The sequence below is a fragment of the Rhinolophus sinicus genome, chromosome 17 (genome assembly GCF_057876585.1).
Source record: "Rhinolophus sinicus isolate RSI-liver-muscle chromosome 17, RSI-T2T, whole genome shotgun sequence".
NCBI classification, from domain to species: Eukaryota; Metazoa; Chordata; class Mammalia; order Chiroptera; family Rhinolophidae; genus Rhinolophus; species Rhinolophus sinicus.
The window spans coordinates 205684247-205704483 of record NC_142517.1 but is presented as its reverse complement, the minus strand read 5'-3'; the positions used below and the strand labels follow the sequence as shown (position 1 = coordinate 205704483).

General features: G+C 42.0%; 1 protein-coding gene across 3 annotated transcripts in view; it reads left to right on the top strand.

Moving 5' to 3' along the window:
• The window catches only part of SP110 (SP110 nuclear body protein), a 38493-nt gene that overhangs the window by 5955 nt on the left and 12301 nt on the right, over positions 1-20237 (top strand). For all 3 annotated transcript variants that reach the window (XM_074314744.2, XM_074314739.2, XM_074314734.2), the window contains exons 4-14: positions 492-758; positions 1126-1170; positions 2040-2123; positions 3437-3514; positions 5382-5450; positions 11213-11362; positions 13207-13287; positions 14393-14446; positions 16624-16689; positions 17183-17332; positions 19350-19418. In XM_074314744.2, coding sequence (XP_074170845.2) covers positions 492-758; positions 1126-1170; positions 2040-2123; positions 3437-3514; positions 5382-5450; positions 11213-11362; positions 13207-13287; positions 14393-14446; positions 16624-16689; positions 17183-17332; positions 19350-19418 — 1113 coding nt within the window. The remainder of the gene's footprint in view (positions 1-491; positions 759-1125; positions 1171-2039; positions 2124-3436; positions 3515-5381; positions 5451-11212; positions 11363-13206; positions 13288-14392; positions 14447-16623; positions 16690-17182; positions 17333-19349; positions 19419-20237) is intronic.

The following is a 20237-nucleotide window of genomic DNA, read 5'->3' as shown; positions in this document are numbered from 1 at the left end:
TGGCCAGATCATAGGCTGCGAGTGAAGAGGCACAGAAGCTGACTCTGCAGAAACCAAAATATAAAGGTCCTAATATGCTATGCAAAGAAATTTATATTTCATCTTATTGTCACAGGGAGGTGAGACATGTTTGTGTATTAAAACAGGGACATCTGTTACAATAATAGCATTGTACATAATTGTCTAAATTCTGAAACCAAAATTAAAGGAAACCAAAGAAAATTAAATCCTTGAATACAAAGTGAAATTTAACTTTATGTGTGAAACTACTTTGGTATTAGATCAGACGTTTAGATAGAGTTATTATAGCATGAAATGCCCAAATGAACTTCATAAATTAGAAAGACGCTACAAATGGACGATGATGATGGTGATGCATTGGCTCTATGCACCATGCCCCCGACCTATTGGAAGTCCGGTGTAAAGAAATCCCTTCCCAAAATAGTTCTGAGTTTCTAGGGTGCTCACGTGTGCTTCTTCCCCAATCCCAGTTGTCAGTTCCTACGGAGGATGGAATAGAAACACGCCGATCCTCCTTGAAGTCCCAGCCAACCCAGCGGAAAGAAGCTCCTGCGGGACCCTGCTGCCACTGCTCCCACCCCAGCGCCCCCCACTGAGGCACCCGACCCCTGCAGCCAGAGTCAGTGAGCTCAGAGCATCCCCACAGCACAGTACTAGGGTGCTGGCTGAGCCATCCAGGCCTGCTGGCCCCGCCAAGGCTTTTTCCAGCTCCACCCAGGAAGGAAGGACCATTCCAGGTGAGAAAGAGACCTTGTCCAACACTTGTGCGCCCCCAGCCTAGGATGCCTGTGGCTGTGTCTAGAAGCCCCGGGTCCCATCTTTGTGTTGATCTGCCCTTTCCATGCACTCACCTCTCATACACAGCCTTTTCCAAGAAGGATTACGGATACTGCCAGGGGTCTGGGTGAAGCTGGAGCCCAGAACACCTGCTTCCACCCTGGAACAGCCCCACCCTCTGCCCTTGGACCTCGGTGCTCCTTCTGCCCTGGTCATTTTTACCATTCACTCTCCTCCCCTTCCCCCCAGCACTCAATCCCTGTAACCTGTAATGATTTTTCTTCTTCTCTTCAATGACCAACTTCACATCCCACATAAATGATGAAGAAGAGTCACAAGAGATGCCCAGCACTCCCCTCACCACAGTGCAAGGTAATGTCCTTGGGGCTGGCTCAGGGTAGCTCAAGGTGGCTGTGACGGGAGCACACACACCTGCCAACCAGGGGGCTTGGGGCAGGAACCCTGAGAGAAACAACTGGTTATGACAGAGAAAATAAACGGGGACCAATGCACCGACTGGGCACAGGACTGGTTGTCAGGGACACCACCACAGCCAGTGTGATGCTCTGTCCAGCCAACACTCGGAACACACTGTTCTGACTGACAAGTAACTTTTGCCACACAGACCTGCTACCTTCACTCAATTGCTCGCCTTCTGATTACGGGACCTTTCAGTTTTAACCATATTCATTTTCGTACGGCTTGAATTGTAAGAGCAATGTTATTGAGATGATTAGAAAAGATGATAAAATGTTTAACGGTCTGCTGGACCTGATTTAGTTTCTAAGACTGTGTCACTTATCTACTGCAAACCATCATTATAAAGGCATTAGGGTCTATGAAATATAACTGGGTATATTATTGAGTGCTGCCAAAATCGTATCATGAAATCTGAGCTCTTCAGTTACTAGAATAAAGGGTTCCATTTGGTTCAAATAATGTTTCCTCCACACCTCTGATATATGCCATCTAAATAAGATTAACATAATCACAAAGGCAATATCAATGTAAGAGTCCATCTTCTACATTTTGAAAAGAAAAATGTAAGTCCCATCATTAAATTAGTAAGTAGCCAATTGAAAGGAAATGATGGTCCACTCTCCCACTCTATCCCACCCTCACCTTGGTGTTTTGTTGACCCCGTCATTTTTACCATCTAGAATAGATTGTTCTTGTTCCTCCTACTCTGGGCCCTGCTTGCTGGTCCTGGGACCTGAAATTCTTTGTCTTCCTCTGCTCAGTGTCCAGTGACAACCTGACCTCCCAAACAAAAGGTAAAGAAGATGTTCAAGATGTGTCCTGTGCTTCCTCAGCCCATGGCGCAGGTAATCTTGACCTGGATGACTTAAGCCCCACCTTAGTTTTCATGTCGACAAAGAGGAGAAGCCATTTGAATCTTCTAGGAGCAGGGCTCTCCTCGCTGATCCCGACCACCATCATGGCCGAGCTTCTGGCTGCTCACCCAGCCCTTGGGGGCTTGGATAGGCGGGAGACCCAAGCTCCTGGATAGAGACAGAGTCCCTAGGGAGGGCGGGGTAGACTGGGAGGGGGTACCAGTGATGAGAGACAGGAGCCCCACTGCTACCCACTGGACCTGGACTCAAACACCACTAAGGGGTCTGCAAAGGGAGAACATTCACCTGCCAGAAGGGATTGTGGCGGGAACCCAGGATGAAGCACAAAGGACAGCCAGGGCAGGACTGCTTGACTCAGCCACTCTCTGAGGCCACTTCAATACGGTAAAGTTCAAAACGGCTCCATCAAAATGCAAAGCAAGCAAAATCACCCTGTGACCCTAACACTGAGTTAGTGCCCTGGGACACGCATGGACGGTCCTCCTTCCCAGCCTCCATCCTAACTGTGGGGATTTTCACTTTCAACCTTCAAAATTTCTATATGTTTGCATTGTTTTTAATAGATATTATTAAAAAATTTTTGAAGTGCAACAAATTGTTAAAAGATCTAGCAACTGCTTGCCACCTGCCTCAGTTACCTGTTCCTAAGCTAGCCAGAATTTTAGACGGATGTCACAGTAGTGTGTAAACAAGGTGACAGCCTTTCCTGAGATGGGCTTTTATTTGTTATGGATTCAAGCCCTTTCGTCTTTCTTAGTGCAGCCAAAACTAAGAACTTTGTATTTATTTGTTGTTAACAAGTGCTAGCCAGACCAGGCTGGCTCCTGCTGGTATACAGAAGTATATAAGGCCCTGAGCCTCCTTCACTATGTTTCAAGGTGAAATAATCACAGACAGAGCAGGTTAAAAATATCTCTTTACAGACATCTAAGCAGTACCATGTATTTTTCCTATGGCAGACATTCCCCTTGACTGTGGCCACCCGAGTGAGAGCTGCTGAGAGCCCCTGTACTTTTCTCCCATTGAGTAAGGGGAGCCCATCTAAATGAGCCAAACTGAGCCCTCCTTGGCAGGGCAATTGTCCCCTAGTTCTGAGATAGTCACAAAGATCACAATAACCACAGTTGATCGAATCGAGGCAGATCCAGGGAACCGTGAACACTGGCGGGTCCCCAGCCCCGAGCCACAATATTCTCCACCTTCCTGTTCTCCCACCGATCTCCCTCAGCACACTCTCTTCAGCCTATGCTGACCTCTGAAATGACTTCTGTTTCCTTTGTCAGCGGTAAGAAATGATGCTCCTGAACCAAATGACCCAGAAGAGCCCCAGGAGGCATCCAGCACACTTGCCAACAAGAAAGGTAACGATGGCCTTTCTTCTGTAGATGTCAGGAGGGGAACTGGAGCTGTGTTCTGCTTTTCTGACCATAGCTGGTCATGAGCACCTGCTGTGGGGTGGTAGTCATGATGCTCAGTACAATTTGTTTCTGCAGTTCCCATTCACTGCATCTTCCTTTAAGGTCTTAATGAAGATGAAAGAGGAACCAGAAGGCCTTTGGGGCCATTGAAATATGCACCCATTGGAACTGCCTGTTCTGAAATCACCAAGCTCTCCTATATCCACAACTTCTTGGAGGATTAGTCACACCTCCTTCTTTAACTGAAAGTTGGTTTCCCAAGAGGACACTGCTTTCTCTTAAGACATGTCTTCCTAGTCTCTGCTATCACTTGCCTCATGTTGGAAGGCAGGTTGGATGTCCACCCTTGTGACCCTCTGCCCCCAGCCAGCCCCTCGCTCCCCCATCTTCTTTTTGGAGGCTTAACCATTCAAATGAAACACTCCCTCCTTCTTCATCACTATCATCTAGACATTCCCCACCACTCCCCAGCAGACCTCAAAGGCTGACTTAGGGTTTTTTTGTCATTTCAAGGCCTACCGTTACCCTGGACACCTTCAAGGTACATGTGGATAACAGGCCCATGCAAAACACTGACCTCTCCAATCCTGCATCTGCTCATTTCCAGCGACTTTTTCCTCCACCAATTCTGGGCCTCCCCTACCCAAAGGCAATCTACAGGCCCTTTCTTCATTCAAACTGGCTCAACTTCCCAATCATTAGTTTAAGAATTCCTTTTTTTGACAGCAAATCCTTGACATTTGCTCCTTCTACAGCTGTTGTTCAACCTCTGATGTGTCCTCCTCAGCCCCATCTTTAAAAATTAATTCACAAATATCCTGCCCTTATTTCTTCCTTACAAGATGTTTCCTCAGTAGCTGTCCTTCAACCCCATTTGAATGACCAGTGCACTGGCCTTTCCATTTTTCAATCCATCATCTGCCTTTCTTCACGTTCCTTCATACCAGCTTAGAGGCCAAGATTTCTTTGTTTCAGTAACATTGCTGATACTCAACCTGCCTTGACTCTCTGTCTCTTCCAGGACTCTCTGGCAGGCCTTGTCGGTACCCGTTATGTTGTCTGCACACTGCATCTGAAAGTAGACACTGCTAGGGAGAAGCGCACGGCGGGCAGAGGGCACCCACTATGTCTTCACAGTCCCAGGGCACATGATCCCTCCGCACTGTGGCAATTCCACTTCCTGTGATGTTCCTTGCAAACCTTGAGCTCTTTTTTTCAGATCTCTGACCTTCCCACTGCCTCCATTTTACTCAAAAGATTACTTTGCCTCCCACTTCATGGAAAGGAATCAGATGGAAATCTTCTCGGTTTGGGCTACAAACCCCACAGACCCTAACTGTGTCTGTTGCTGCCCCTCTGGTTCCCTCCTCTTTAAGGCCGTCCTTCTACCTCACCTGACAGTATCTATGATTCCTTCTCTCACCTGAGAATTCAGCCTTTTTCTTTCATAAGGATCTACATACAGCCAATGCCCAAGCCTATCCCAGCTCCAAAAGGACCTTTCTCTTGATCCTCACCTCACTTCAACTACCTCCATAGCCCCGTCCTTTTCACAACCAAGCTTCGAGAATGAGTTACCTAAACTCATTGTCTCCTTTTCTTCACATATCTCCCTCCTCTGCCACTTTAGAATTTCTTCTCACATTCCCTCCCCCCAACATGACTTCCTGTAGCAGCATTACCTAAGGTCACCAATGACCTGGCCACTGTGGTTTGACGACCAAAAGTAATAGCTGAAAATTATTGACATATTAGGTTGGCAGATCTATCTGTGTAGCTATAAAAGATGATCCGTATCCTTTCTTTTTAGGAAAGAAAAGAAAAAGAATTGTGCAGTCAGCTCCTAGAAAGAGACAACAGAACAAAAGCCTTCCACAAGGTAGGATGAAAGCATAAAAGAAGGCTGGAGGCTGGGGGCACCTCATGTTTGCAGGTCAAAGTGTGGGAAGTTGAATTTTATTCTAAATGCAAGGGGGAGCCATTGAAGAGATCAAATCAGTGAAGTGACACTATCCAATTTTAAACTTGACAAGACCAATTTTGGTGCTGTGAAAAGAAATGGAAATAAAATAGAATGGAAACAAGGCAATCATTTGGAGGGCAGATGCCATGAGAGTTGATAATAGCCTGGATTCAGATCTGGCAGTGGAAATGGAGAGAAGAGGGCCAATTCAAAATCAGTTTGGAGGTCAAGTTGACAGGACTTAATGACATGAAAGTTGAGGATAAGACAGACAGACAGACAGACAGACAGACAGACAGACAGAGAGAGAGAGAGTCAACTCTGGCTCTTCAATGTCTAGCTTGAATGGCTGGGTGAATGGTGGTGCCCATTGCTGAGAGAGGATGCAAATGTATTTGGGGGGAAATTTTAGAATTCAATTTTTGACTTGTCCATTTCAAGATTGTGCTAACCATCTATGCAGTTGTGCCAGGCATGTGCTTTGCCAAGAACTGTGAAGGGATGAGGTGTTATCCGACTGCTTGCATAGGCATGTTTTTTATATATCTACGACTACTGTAGACACACAGTTACCTGGGTCAGGGAAAATAATTCTTCATTGACACTCACAACCAACTCAACAGCCAGAATAACACTGCAACATCTATTCCTCACGTGCAGACCCATAGGCAACAGGAAGAAAGCTGATAAAATCTTTCTATATGAGTGGCAGATTATAGTCCATAGATATGGAAGGGAGAGGGATGGATTTTCTGTTTATACAGAGGACAACGACAGCCATCTTCCTCTCCTCCTGAAAGGATTTTTAAAAATTGCTACTTTGAGATAGGATTGAAAAAATCTCGGGTCCTCACCCTAATCTTTTGTAATTTAATTTTATGTGTCTTTCCAAAAGCTATAGCAATCCCAGGTGTCTTGCCTTTTACTTAGAGATGTCTTCAAGTTCCCTACTTCATCCCTTTTGACATCTAAGGAAAGAGCGCTCCAGTATTCCTGAAACTTTGGGTCTTAACCAAGGAACCTAGTTCTGGCTATAACCATTTGGCCATTTAAGGAGATGAGTTTTATTATTCTTTTGGATCTGAGCCATTAACTAGATAAATAACTATAGATCTAATTCTCATGGTATGTGAAAAGTAAAAGGTTTCTAGGGGAAGTGATAGTAAACGTTCCCTGTATACATTTCTGTATCTCAGGAGACTAGGGCTTCATACAGAAGCACTGAGAATGCAGGGAAGTTGAATTCCCCCACAATATGCCAATCTGGCATTTAATAAAAACTCTGGCCCAAAGACACAAACATAAGAGACGTCAGCAAAATGAAGTTATCCAGATCCATGGGAGAAAGGAAGAGAACTCAGGAAGTAGCCCTGCCCTCGGAAATCCCATTAGGAGAGGAATCTGGCCAAGCCGACTGAGGGGAAGAGACCAGTGAGGAGGGAAGACCACCAGGAGAGAGCACATCAGCAAATCAAGAGGGAATGGTTGAGGGATTAAGAAATACAGTCACAAAATAGTCATGGGATGTAAAGTATAGGAAATATAATCAACAATATGGTAATAACTATGAGTATATATAGTGCCAGGTGATACTACTCAGTGGGACCACTTCCTAAATGATATAAATGTCTAACTACTATTCTCTATGCTTGAAAATAATATAAAATAATATTGAGTGTCAACTGTAATTGAAGAATTTAAAAAGGGTGGAAAAGATCAGTAATATTGTGATAACATGGTACAGTGTCAGATGGTTGTTGGACTTATCACTTCTTTAGCACAGGGAATATAATCAATAATGTGGTAATAACTGTATAGTGCCAGGTGGGTACTGTAGAATAACTATGCTGTACACCTGAAAGTAATATAATATTGTATGTTAGCTATATTTTAATAAAAATCTTTTTAAAAGCACAAAACCAAAAAAAAGAGGGAATGGTTGACTACACTGAGGGATTAAGATAAATTCAAAGAAGAGGACCTTGGGTTTGGCCACACTGGAAGACTCCAGAGCAATCTGTGTGGTAATGGAGGCAGAAGCCAGCTGCAATGGGTTGAATAATGAACAGGAGGTGATAACAGGTATAGACAACTATAGACATAAGTGGGGCACGGAGCAACAGGTGGCAGCCTAAGCCAATGGCCTAAAAGCTCCTTTTCCCTGATAATTTAGCCTTAGCATGATTCCAGTGTCGAAAATCACAGTGTTGGTGTCCTTTTAAGGTATTTCATAGAAGTTATTTAGTTCTGTACCTTTTCCCCAAAGGTAAGAGGTCTTCCTGGGCAGGGAGGAAGGGCAAGCTGCTCTCTCCATCCCTACCTCTCACCCTGTTGTGTGGGGCCCTCTTGGTTTAGTGTAAACTACTCAGGTTATTCAGCTCAACGTTCCCTGAGCCTTGTCAACCCTCTCACAACTCCAATCACCACCTCTGTTCTGACCACTCCCAAATCTACGTCTCCAACTCAGATCTGTCTTCAAGAAACATAACAGCCAACTGCTTACTAGTCGTCGCTGTTTGCAAGTCTCCCATAGACACTCCAATCTAAGTTATGTCTGACATTGAATTCATCTTCACCTAAAACGTAGTCTTTTAGGTATCTTTCAGACCTTTATTCAACAGATATGCAGTGAGCACTAATTCTGTATGTATCCATTCTGAGAGCTGATGGTGGAGTTTTGTTTTATAGGAGAGAAAGCAAGAAATGAAGCAAAAAAGGAAAGAAAGGGGAAGAAAACTCCTGGAGCTTGCATGCGGGTTGGGGGAGAGAAAGAATATAAGCTAGAAAGCACGTAAACAAGATAACTTTAGAGAGTAATGACGGGATGAAAGAAAATGAAGGCTAGGATTATAATAGTGATTTGTAGCCTGGGGTGGAGGTCACTTTAGACTGGACAATCCAGGCAGAGGGACTCGCGTGTGTGAAGTTGCTGAGGCTGAGAGGAAAGGCCGGTTGCTGGGTGATGATGAAGAGAGAATGGTGGAGGTGAGAAGGTAGAGAGGAGCCTGTTCATCGAGGCCCCGCAGACCCTCGGAGGAATTTATTGAACTGGAAATGAGTTACCCAGTTGCCAAGCCAAAAACTAAGTGATCCTCGCCTACCTGACGATCTTAGTGTTTTGATAAGTTCTGTCAATTCCATCTCCTCTTTCCTACACTAAAATCGATGATTTTATTCCCATGCTTAAAACTTGTTCATGGCCTCCTGTTGCTCTTAGCATAACACTCATAGTTCCTCATTACTCACAGCTGAAACTCTCATAGTTCCCACTCCATCTCTTTCTACTCAGAACTCCAACTCTGAACTTTCTTTCCTCTCATTTCTCTCCTCTTTGATCGTCGACCCACGCTGCTCTCTTTGAATGCTACATTTTTATCCTACATGACTTGTCATAAATGTTTAGCTATCTCCTTTTCATCACTGGTGTTGACTTCAATGTCTACTCGAGATGGCATCCTCCGACCCCTAAATTAGCTAAAGTGGTCCCACTGTGTGTTCCTATAGCACCCAGCACTGGCCCTTTGGAAAGATTCCACATATTCTGTTGTAATTACTTATGTAATGTGTCTCTTCTAGGCTAGATGGTAATCTCCAAGCACAAATGAGGCATTCATTGTTTCTTGAATAAAAAATGAAAAGAAAGAAACCATATTTTCTGTATTCCATAATTTGGAGAATGATCTGACAAGGGCTGGTTGATGAATTTATTATTAGTTATGCAGAGGAGTCACAAATACCACGAGCGGCGTACGGTGCTGATAGAAACTAAGGGTAGTTGGAGGGAACTCTTGCAGCAGAGAAGTAGAACCTGCATAATCCTCCAGATGTTTGTTATCCCAAGTTTAGGACAGGCAGAGATGGTCTGCATACCCCATGGCCAGCATCCCCATACTGAGCCTCGCACTCCTGCTTACTCTCCATGTTTATAGGACAGGGGACAGAAACATTTATGTGACTATGCAATGGCGCATGCTCCCTGGTCACAGCAGTGACCTCGTTAGAAAGGAGGAGCTCCCGGGGTCCTGGGGTTGGTGTCAGCCTGTTCTGCTTGGGCCCCTCTGACCTGCTGAGACTTTCCTCTGATAACCTACCAAAAAGAATGGAAGATACCAGGCCCTTCTAGATTTGTCTTTCTTCCTATTGTAGTTAAATGAAAAATTTTACAGGGATATTTCTAAGAGTCACATTATTTTACATTTAATTAATCACCTTTATTAAAAATACTAAAAACACCTTTAAAAAGATACAAAATTTAGAGGAAAAAAGAACACAGACTTAGTCACGCTGAAAATATACATACCATGTTTCCCCGACAATAAGACCTAGCTGGACAATCAGCTCTAATGTGTCCTTTGGAGCAAAAATTAATATAAGATCCAGTCTTATTTTACTATAAGATCCGGTCTTATATAACATAACATAGTATAAGACCAGATCTTATATTAATTTTGGCTTCAAAAGACGCATTAGAGGTGATTGTCTGCCTAGGTCTTATCTTTGGGGAAACACGGTACCACACTCTTGTATGCAAAAAACAACCAAAAAAATTGTATTCTTTATTTTTTGTAACAGTCCTCATTTCTCTGAAACACTCCTTTTGTGATAGGGGAAAAACATTAAACTTGTCAATTAAAGGCAAATTTTAGGCTCTTTTAGGTTGCCTCAGTGTCTTTTGGACAAGTGTTCAGAAACTGCCATGACTGAACTCCCTGCGGGTCCTGGTACCTCTTCTCTAACTTTTAGCCACTCTTGCTTCTTCCAGAGGTGGCACTTGGATGGATAAATAAATAAATAAATAGTAAGCCCATTTGGCCACCTGCTAGGAGGGGCTGTGCCTATGCCATATGTGTATCCTCCCAGGCCTCCACAGAGATGTTCTTTCTCCACTGGACCATGGTCATCCTACTGGGTCAGCTTCTATAGTCCACAGCCATTGAAAATTGTTATCTCTTCTTTCAACGATGAAGCGCACGCCCCCTACACCTTCCACCCTCACCCTTACCCAACCTCCACCCCCACACTGCAAATCCTTTCAGTCTCAGTTTCATCCTCCATTGTAGGGTCCCTTCCTCTCAATTCTTCGATGTCTTGCACTTTCTCCACTCAAAGCATCTAGGGGCCCCTGCATCTCTCCGGTTCCACACATGGACCTTGGGGACCCTAGAGAGGTGCTTTAGAAGGCTCCTCCTCTGCTGAAGCAAACCACCTGGCTATTTTTACTTGAAGGTGGCCACCTCCTGGTAGCAGGCATTACTCAGACCGGAACCAGGAAATAAGCCCCACTGCTCTGGAATACCCCCAAATTTATGTGGCTGATTTCAACAGGTTTTACAAAGAGTGAGGCCAGATATTGTGTTTGGAGAAAAAAGAAAGGTGCACATAAATTTTATATATAGATATCTACAGATATGTATATATTATATATTTATATATATATACATATATATATATACATATACATATATATATATATATATATATATATTATAGTGAGAGAGAGAGAGAGATGATAATATATAGATATAGACATAGATATAGATATATGAAAATGAGGCACGGGAGTAGAAAGATTTCATAATGTGGGGGCTGGGGGCATGAGAAGGGAGGTCACTAATAAGTCCTAAGAGGTCCACTGTGGACCCCAGTGAAAACCATTCACAAATCACTTTTTGGCCCAGGAACCACCTCACCTGCACACGGAACCCAAGAGAAGCTCCAAGTGGTGAATCAGGCAACTCAAATGAAGAACGACTCAACCAGGGTCTCAAAGGTTGTGACAAGGGCCCAAAAGGCAAAGACTGAATGTGCCCAAACGTCTGGACCTGAGGGTAAGGCTGGTGACAGAATCTGCCATTTGAAGGCTTAGTGTGGGAGGGTCTCTCACGCAGCAGGCACAGGGGCTGGTGGATATGGGAAGTAAGTAGGAGAAGGCGGGAGCAATGCAGGGAAAGACAGAGCAGTGTGACAGAGTGACAGAGAGGAAACAAATACCTGTTACATCTGAGGAGTTTTTGCTGAATAAACAGATGTGTTCACAGAGTATAGCTGATCTGAGCTGGGGCCTAGGGCAGCAGCTCTCAAACTTTTTGGTCTCAAGACTCCATTACACTCTTAAAAATTATGAAGGACCCCCAAGGAGCTTTTGTTTATGTTCTTTATGTCTCCCTATATGTACCTTATCAGAAATGAAAACTGATCATTTAAAAATATTTACATACCAGGGGTGCCAAAAAAACATATACAAGTGGACACTTTGGTCACCATTGCTCATGCAGTAGTTCACCGTAATCAGAAGTGTCTGGACGCTGATGGTAACCACTTTGAGCACCTCTGGTAATTGCAGAAGTCAAACGTGACTTGTATTCGTCTTTTGTTATCGGTATATGTTGAGTATTACAATTTTAATAGTTTTTTCCTTTCTTAAAATGTGTATACATTTTTTTGGCACCCTCTGTATTTAAAAGTAGCAATAATAAACGAATTACCTGTTAACATGAACAGCATATCTTTATGAAAATTATATTTTCCAAATAAAATTCATGAGAAGAATAGCATCATTTTATATATTTACACATCTCTTTAATGTCCAGCTTATTCCAAGATAGCTGGACTCATATCTGCTTCTACATTCAATCAGTTGCAATACATTGCTTTGGTTAAAGTACAGGAAGAAAATCCAGCCTCACACAGATCTGTAGTTGAAAAGGTTGGAGTACTTGAACAATCTTTTGAGATACCTATGGATATTTTTCTTTCATACTATGCCAAAACTCAACAAGGGATAGTTTGTTAAAGGTTAGTTGTAATGTAGAATCTGAAGCCATATCAGTGAACTTTTAATACTCTGTTGCAATAAAATACATAATGTTATCTTGTGTTTTGAATGGGTCTTCTCATGCAAGATTTGTAAATATCTTTTGAAAAATATTGGTCACTGACTTATACAGGGAGTTGTATCTCAAACAGTCACACAAGTATTTTTCTTGAGATAATCATGGAACATCAAGATGCAGTGCAGTGACAGTTTTCTATGTAGTTTCTAGTTTTTCACAAAGACTATTAAATAGACGAGTACTCAGGGATAGAATTTTAATAAAATTAATATGTTTTACTGGTTGACCAGGAAGATTCGAAAATAACTCTGGATTTTTATTTATTTATTTATTTTTGATGGTAAGTGATGATGGAGAATATGACTACTCGAAGATTTGGGGACACTTTGATTTGTACTAAGTCACCAGAAGTTTTTACCTGCCATGGCTCTTGCTCCATCTGCACAAAGATGTACATAGTGAAAAAAGCAAATGCCTTCTTATGAAAACAGTTTTGACCTCAAAGATCTCCTGAAAGGGTTTCCAGGACCTCCCAGGGGTTCACGACCTCACTTTGAGACTCTGGTCCTGGGGTTCAGATGACTGCTCTCCCACTGGACATCTCCATTAACAGAAAAACCACTGCTGACCAGCCTTGCTCCACTGTCCCCTGAGTGGGATTCAGACCCAGTGGTAAATGCATTCTCAGGAGGGCATCATGGAGGCTCCAGCAAAACCTGGAACCTCCAGCCTTCTGCTCCAGAGTGTGCAAGTTCCTTCCTGGGTCTCTGGGAGATTCCCCATGAAACTTTCCAGGGGGTATTTACTGAGATCTGAAAGAAATGCCTTTTTTTCCCCAGAGATCAGTGATGACACTTCAAAAATGAAGGAGGGAAAGGAACCCCGAGAGCCACCCAGCGCCCTGCTAAAAATCATGCAAGGTACGGATGAGGGATTGCAAGTCTCAGAGTGTGGTTGTCAGGAGCCCAGGTTCAGAACTTTTACTCTAAGCCAGAGTTTCTGAAGCCTTTTCTTTTCTTCTTTTCATTATCACTGTGCTAGGGAACCCATGTAGATGATTTTTCCTAATCAAGAACAACCCCCACCCATGATAGTTTAATATCACAAATATATATTGATTTATGGGCTGTACATATTTATTTGTGCCTTATACATAAAAAGTAAGATTTTCCTCCTAAGAACCAATTTTTGGGCAGTATTACCACTGCTGAGAATTTGTGCTCTAAGCATATTCTTGATACTTTATTCAAAGTGCGTAAGCCATGGATCAAGTTTTTTTCGAGGGTCCCACTCTCCGTGTTTTTCACACGATCTTTCTGGGAAAATTGGGAAAAGGACACCTCATCATAAACGCAAATGTAACGGTACAACCGAGTGCCAGCAAATGACGTTATTGTGGGCATGCGCAGATAAAACAGTGCGTGTTAATTCACTGGCAACACTACAGTGATGCCCAGTGCCACCACTATCCTTGGGGAGAGGGGGCGGTGGTGCGGGACAGGGCAGGGATCTGAACCTTCTTCTGTTTGTGGGTGATTCGGTCTTTGGGTCACAAATCTACAAAACTCCCACATGACAGACGAGACTCTCCAACAATAACTGATTATTGTCAGAAAGAATGTGTTAAATTTGAGCACCTTAAAACTAATAATCATTTCAACTGTTTCTCCTACACTGCATGGACTTCTATGGTAATGCTTCAGATTTTCTCATGGACAAATTCTATTTATTTTCATACTGCAAACCACCTTTGGAGGTTTGAGTGGTTTATTCAATTTTACAGACGAGGACATTGAGACATGTAAGAGATTAATGGGTTTTAGAAGACTATGGATAAAGGTTGGCTGGCACTGGACTAATATCCAGGTCCCTAGAATTAGCTTCAAGAGCCATGATTCTCCATCAGAAAGATACGGACTGCAATAATACTGTCAAAGATTGGTCAGCTCAATATTGTCTGAAAAGAGTGCTGTCAATAAACATAAAGCTTGCTTCTTTAAAAATTTCTTTCGTATTACTTTCTAGATCACCTGGCTAATGAAAGGAAACGGTCTTTAGGGAAATCTCCTGGAGAAAAGCGTAAGTGTAAAGAACCTTCATGCTCTCTGTTAGGGTAGATTTGATGTTACTCTTATTGGGTGCTATGCCCCTCAGGCTAAAAAAGACCTCCAAACCAGAAAAGCAAATAACAACAACAAACAACCAGAAAAGCAAACAACAAACAAAAAATGTGCTATTTAAAACAGTTATTTAACTTCACTGCAACAGAAAAAATCTTCTATACTTTGCAACAGCCATTAGGATTTTTTTTGCTATGTGTGACAGCCCCCCCAAAAATAGTACTAAAATACACCATAAAATCCCAGGCTCATTCTTGCCTGTTACATCACCATCCTCAGCATGTGGCATCCCCTTCCTGGGGATCCAGCCGGTAACCCTACATTCCAGCCAAAGTGAAAATGCAAGGTCAAGGAGGGGCACACCTCCTCCATTGAAGGACACTCCCTGCAGTTTGCATTTAGTCATTCTGTTACCATTTCAAGTACAAAGCTGTACTTGACTGCAAAAGAGGCTGGGAAGTGCAGTTTTATTCTAGAAGGACAAGTATCCAGCTCGACATCATCGGGGGCTTAACTACTAAGAAAAACAGACCAGAGAAAAACAAACAACCAGCATTACCCACCCTGCACACTGTGTGGTGGGCACTGCTAGTGCTCTCCACTATTTCTAATTCTCCTCCCCTTCTCAGATACTCAGAAAGCTACATTTCCCAGCCCCTTGCAAAAGATAAGGCCATGATATTAGTTCTGGCCAATGAATAGGGATAGGCTTTACTTCTGAGTCAAAACACATTAGATCTACTACACAGCTCTCCACACTCTCTTCCCCTGACTGTGGAAGTCTGTGGAAGAGGGAGGTGCCAAAGGGCAAGGCAGCATGGAGCTCATCACCACCACACAGAGGACAGCTGCCCTGGAGACGCCAAGTCCTGCAGGAGAATCTGTGTGATGGAGAAATACACTGTTCCATTAAGCCACCAAGATTTGGTCTTGTTTGTGTGGCAGCATAGCCTCTCCTGTTCTGTCTGATACAATGTTTCTAATAAATTCTGTAAATTGTACAGAAAAGTATTAATCGGGAAGTTAAGTCTATTTAATCTGCTTCCCCTACCTTACTTATATACCTTACAAATGTGCATTTATTATATATTATATATATATACACATATATGTGTATATATATATATATATATGTATATACTCATACTATATAGTCTATTCTATAAACACATTTTCATTGTGGATTTAACACGCGTATCTATTTTCCTTTCTTTTAGTTGCATAGCACATTGTATGATTAACAATTTGTTCAAATCATCACCTTTTGGTGGACAGTTAGGCTATTTCCAATTTTTATATGAAAATAGAAAACATGTTCATGTGTGTTTGTATCTTTGCACATTTGTTCAACAATTTCCTCAAAATTTCTAAATGTGAGGTTACTTGGTTAGAGTCTTCATATCTTAAATTTCATGTGTCACTCAATTGTTTTGCAGAAAATGTAATTGTTTACATTCTTTTTAACAATACTTGAGTGAATGTTCATTAACTATTCTCATCGACCTCAATGTGATAAAACTTTTTAAAGAGTTGTGTACCCCAATATTTTTTTATTATTAGTGGTTTAAAGATGATTTTTAAATAAATTTGTTATTTGTATTTTCTTTTTAAGAATTTTCAATTTATGTTCTTTGCCCATTTTTCTAGTGTAGTATTTGTCTTTTGCATTATTTATTAAGGATATTTACCCTCTATATTTTACTATATTGCAATTTTTCCTATTTTTTCTTTTAACATTGTGGAGTTGTTTTTTGAAATGTGGATATTTAAAAATTTTTAAACAGACAAATCTATCTATCTTTTACCTTTATGATTTCTGGCCTTGAGTTTTGGCTAAGAAATCTTTTATATCTATGGATTATAATAATAATTCTATATATTTCCTTCAAGCTTGAAAGACCTGGTTATAAATTTGAAAAAATGGCACAATTGAAATTTTAATAATTTAGTATGTTTTGTTACTTCTTTCTTTAATCTTTCTCATTTCCAAATAAAATTTTCACATAGATCTCAGAGTTTTCTGCTTTACTAAAGTGATGGGAAGACAGAATATAAATTGGTTTATAAAGTATTGACATCTCAAGCTTATAGATCAATATTTGCAGCCATAACAGATTATTTTATTTCCTGTTTTAGAAAACACAAGAAAAAAATGTAGCTGGTCAAGTTCAAAAAGAAAACAGAAAAAAAAGCTCCCGAGAGGTAAGCAAGAAGTCGTCATTCCCTTGCTGTTCAACAGGGTCCTCACTTAGATGACAAACAAGGTCTCCTTTCCAGCCATATGGCCAACTGGGTATCACTGGGCATGGCCAGTCCCAACCCTGGTTCCTAGGCCATCCAGTCAAAGGACTCCTCCTCACAAAAGAAGGAGAACCCAGACACCCTGTTGATTCCAGTGAGCAAAACAGGCATGGAGCTTACATTCTCACTGATACACACGTAATTAACAGACAAAAAGAGGAGTTGAGGGGAGAAAGAACTAGAAGGTGTACTGTGATTCTGGGAGAAAAAGAAACATACACAAAGAAAGAAAAGGAGTAATTGTAGAGAAATAGGAAGATACAAGTGAGGTACAGGGATATAGGATTTCTGATAGAGTGGGGGTGGAGGGATGAGAAGGAAAGTCACTAGTAGGGGAAAGAAGCTTCGCTGCGGACCCCAGTGAAAACTATTCACAAATCACTCTTTGGCCCAGGAACCACCTCACCTGCACACAGAACCCAAGAGAAGCTCCAAGTGGTGAACCAGGCAACTCAAATGAAGAACGACTCAACCAGGGTCTCAAAGGTTGTGACAAGGGCCCAAAAGGCAAAGACTGAATGTGCCCAAACGTCTGGACCTGAGGGTAAGGCTGGTGACAGAATCTGCCATTTAAGGCAGATTGGGAGGGTCTCTCACGCAGCAGGCACCGGGGCAGGTGGATATGGGAAGTAAGTAGGAGAAGGCGGGAGCAGTGCAGACCAGAGGAACATGAGGCCAGAGCAAGGACAATGGCTAGTGGAAGAAGTAAGTGTGTCCTCAGGGCCCAGTTCACCTCAGCTGTGCCGTGTGGACTCACATGACCACTTCCCAGTGCCCACTGTTTACTTTCCCATTAGTAGAGTTGCCACTGCTCCACTGAGTCTGGGGACTCCTCTCCGATTCAAGATGACCCAGTGGGGAGAGTGTCACCCATCCCCAAAGTGGACACATTTTTAGTAGTAATTCTTACTGGTTAATTTCTAGAAGTGAAGTGAATTGGTCAATGAGTCTGCACATTTAAAATTACCTCATACTGATGATCAAACTGTTGCCAGTTTCAACCCTGAGTAACATATGGACGCCCTTTTCCCTACACCTTCATCCAACACTAGAAATAATGACTTTTTTTGTGTGTTTGACAAATTAAGAGCACAGAATAATATTCCACCAATGTTTTCTTTTGAATTTCTTTGCACTGTGCATGTGGTTAAACATGCTGTGATAGGTTGTATTACTACTCCTCATATTTGAGAAGGTTCTATGGACTATGGACTCAGGAATGGCCATGTGACTTGACATGGCAAAGGAAATGTGGACAGAAGTGAGAGGGTCACTTCCAAACCAAAGCTTTAAGATCTCTTGTGTTGTCTTCCTCTCTGCCACGGGACCAGTGATGTTCTAGACAGAGACTGCTCTGTCTTCAGCATCCATGAGTGTCAGTGACATGGCACCTCATCTAACTTGTGATCAACATGTAGCATGAGAAGAAAGTAAACCTATGTTGTTCTAAACCAGCACTTAGCAAACTTTTTCTAAGAAGGGCCAGATAATAAATAGTTCAGGCTTTGCTGGCCATATGGTCTTTATTGCAACTACACAACCTGTCTTCGTAGCATGAAAGCTGCTAGAGACAAATATATAAAGACATGAACTTGGCTGTGTTCCAATAAAACTTTATTTACAAATACAGGGATTGGGCTGATTTGGCCTTCAGGCCATAGTTTGCTGACACCTACAATATACCACTGAGATTTAAGAGGATCATTAATTACCACAGCATCAGCTAACCTATTTTTAACTAAAATACCTCTTTTTTAAATAAGTGTTTCAATAGAATTTTTTTCTTTTGAGAGTTTTTCTTTTTGAGGCATATTTGTCCATCTTTGTATAAGACTATTCTTTTTTTGTTTAACCAATTAGGGAAATTAACCCTTTGTTATCTTATTGCAATTTTTCTTATTTTGTTTTAATCTTTTAACTCAATTAAGGAAATTTTTGGTTGTGGAGACTGTTGTTGTTCGTTTGAGCTTGACAAATCAATTTATCTTTTCCAGTATGGTGTGCGCCAAAGTTGCACAACCTCAGCACAGTGGCATTGGGGCTAGATAATTCTTTGTCCTGGAGGCTACAGTGTGCATCCTGGGATGCTTAGCAATGTCCCCAGCCTCTACCAGTCAGACAAAAAAAAGATTTTACAACATTGCAAAATATGCCCTGGGGGCAGGGAACGTTGCCTAACATTGAGAACCTGTAATTATGCCCTGTAGTTTTGCCTTAAAAAGCCCTTTCTATATAATATTTATAAGGCTACATCTTTTATTTAGCTTTAGTATTTGCATTAAATGTACATATATACACTATTTTATACATATGTTACATAATATATATATATATATATAATAGTTTTGCAAATTTGTCTTCTGTAATATTTTTAGTCTGCCTATATATTAATATGAGCTTGTTATTTTTCCTTGGTCAATGCTATGATTTTCCTTTCATAAGGAGTCATATCTTTCTTTCTCTAAACTGGTAGAAAGACAGGAAAAATTAAAATAGTTGACATACAAAGCATGTAAATCTATGTTTCCAGTTAAAGTGACTTAACGGTTTTCATTTTTTAGAGAACAAAAAGAAAAACGATGTCCGTTCAAGTTCAACAAGAACTCGTCGGGAAACTATTCCCCAAAACAGTAAGTAAGCGAGAAGCAGAGATTGGCCCTTCGGCTCCCAGGGCCTGGGCCTGCTGTTTAAAGCTCCAGTTCCCCTCTCCACCTTCGCCTCCCGTCCCACTGCCCTGTCCTCCTCCTAGGTCTGCTCTGCAGGTGTCTTCTCCATTCTAACAAGGGACCTTCTCCATTCTAACAATGTGACACAGTCCAGGGCAATGACAGCACATACCCAATCTTCACACTTCTGCACTGGGAAGCATTCTTCAATAAAGAACTATATAAAGGCCCAAACATGATCAAAAGAGAATGACCGAACCCATGAATCAAGTTTTAATACAAATTGCTACTTCCTTCATTCTAGCAATTGGTGAACGGTCTTATCTGAGAAAAACCTGGCAGTGTTCCTATTTCTGGGTGGGACGAGCTTTCTCTTCCTGTGTTCATCATGGGTGCAGGTCTGGTCTCTGTGGGTCAGGCCCTGGGCTTGCTTCTGCCCCTCTGAACTCTTGGGCCTCTAGGGGCCAGTGTCCTGCCTTCTTCCTCCTTTTCCTGCATTCATTTTTCTTCTGCTTTTATCACTTTCTTCCTCAGCATTCTCTCTTGTCAGTCTCCTTTCCCTCTTTATGCACAAGCCACATTGGCCTTTTTTCCCCTAGCACTTATGATTAAAGTATACCGGGTCCTACTCAAGGTGGGGTCTACAGACTGGTGCCATCTACAAGCCTGTTTGTTGCAGGTCTGCAAAAATAAAGAGCTTGTAAATCAATGGTGACACCAAACACACTGTTTTCATGGCAAGACCTCCTCAGTGGAAAAAGCAGTGCCTTGATTTCTGTCCTG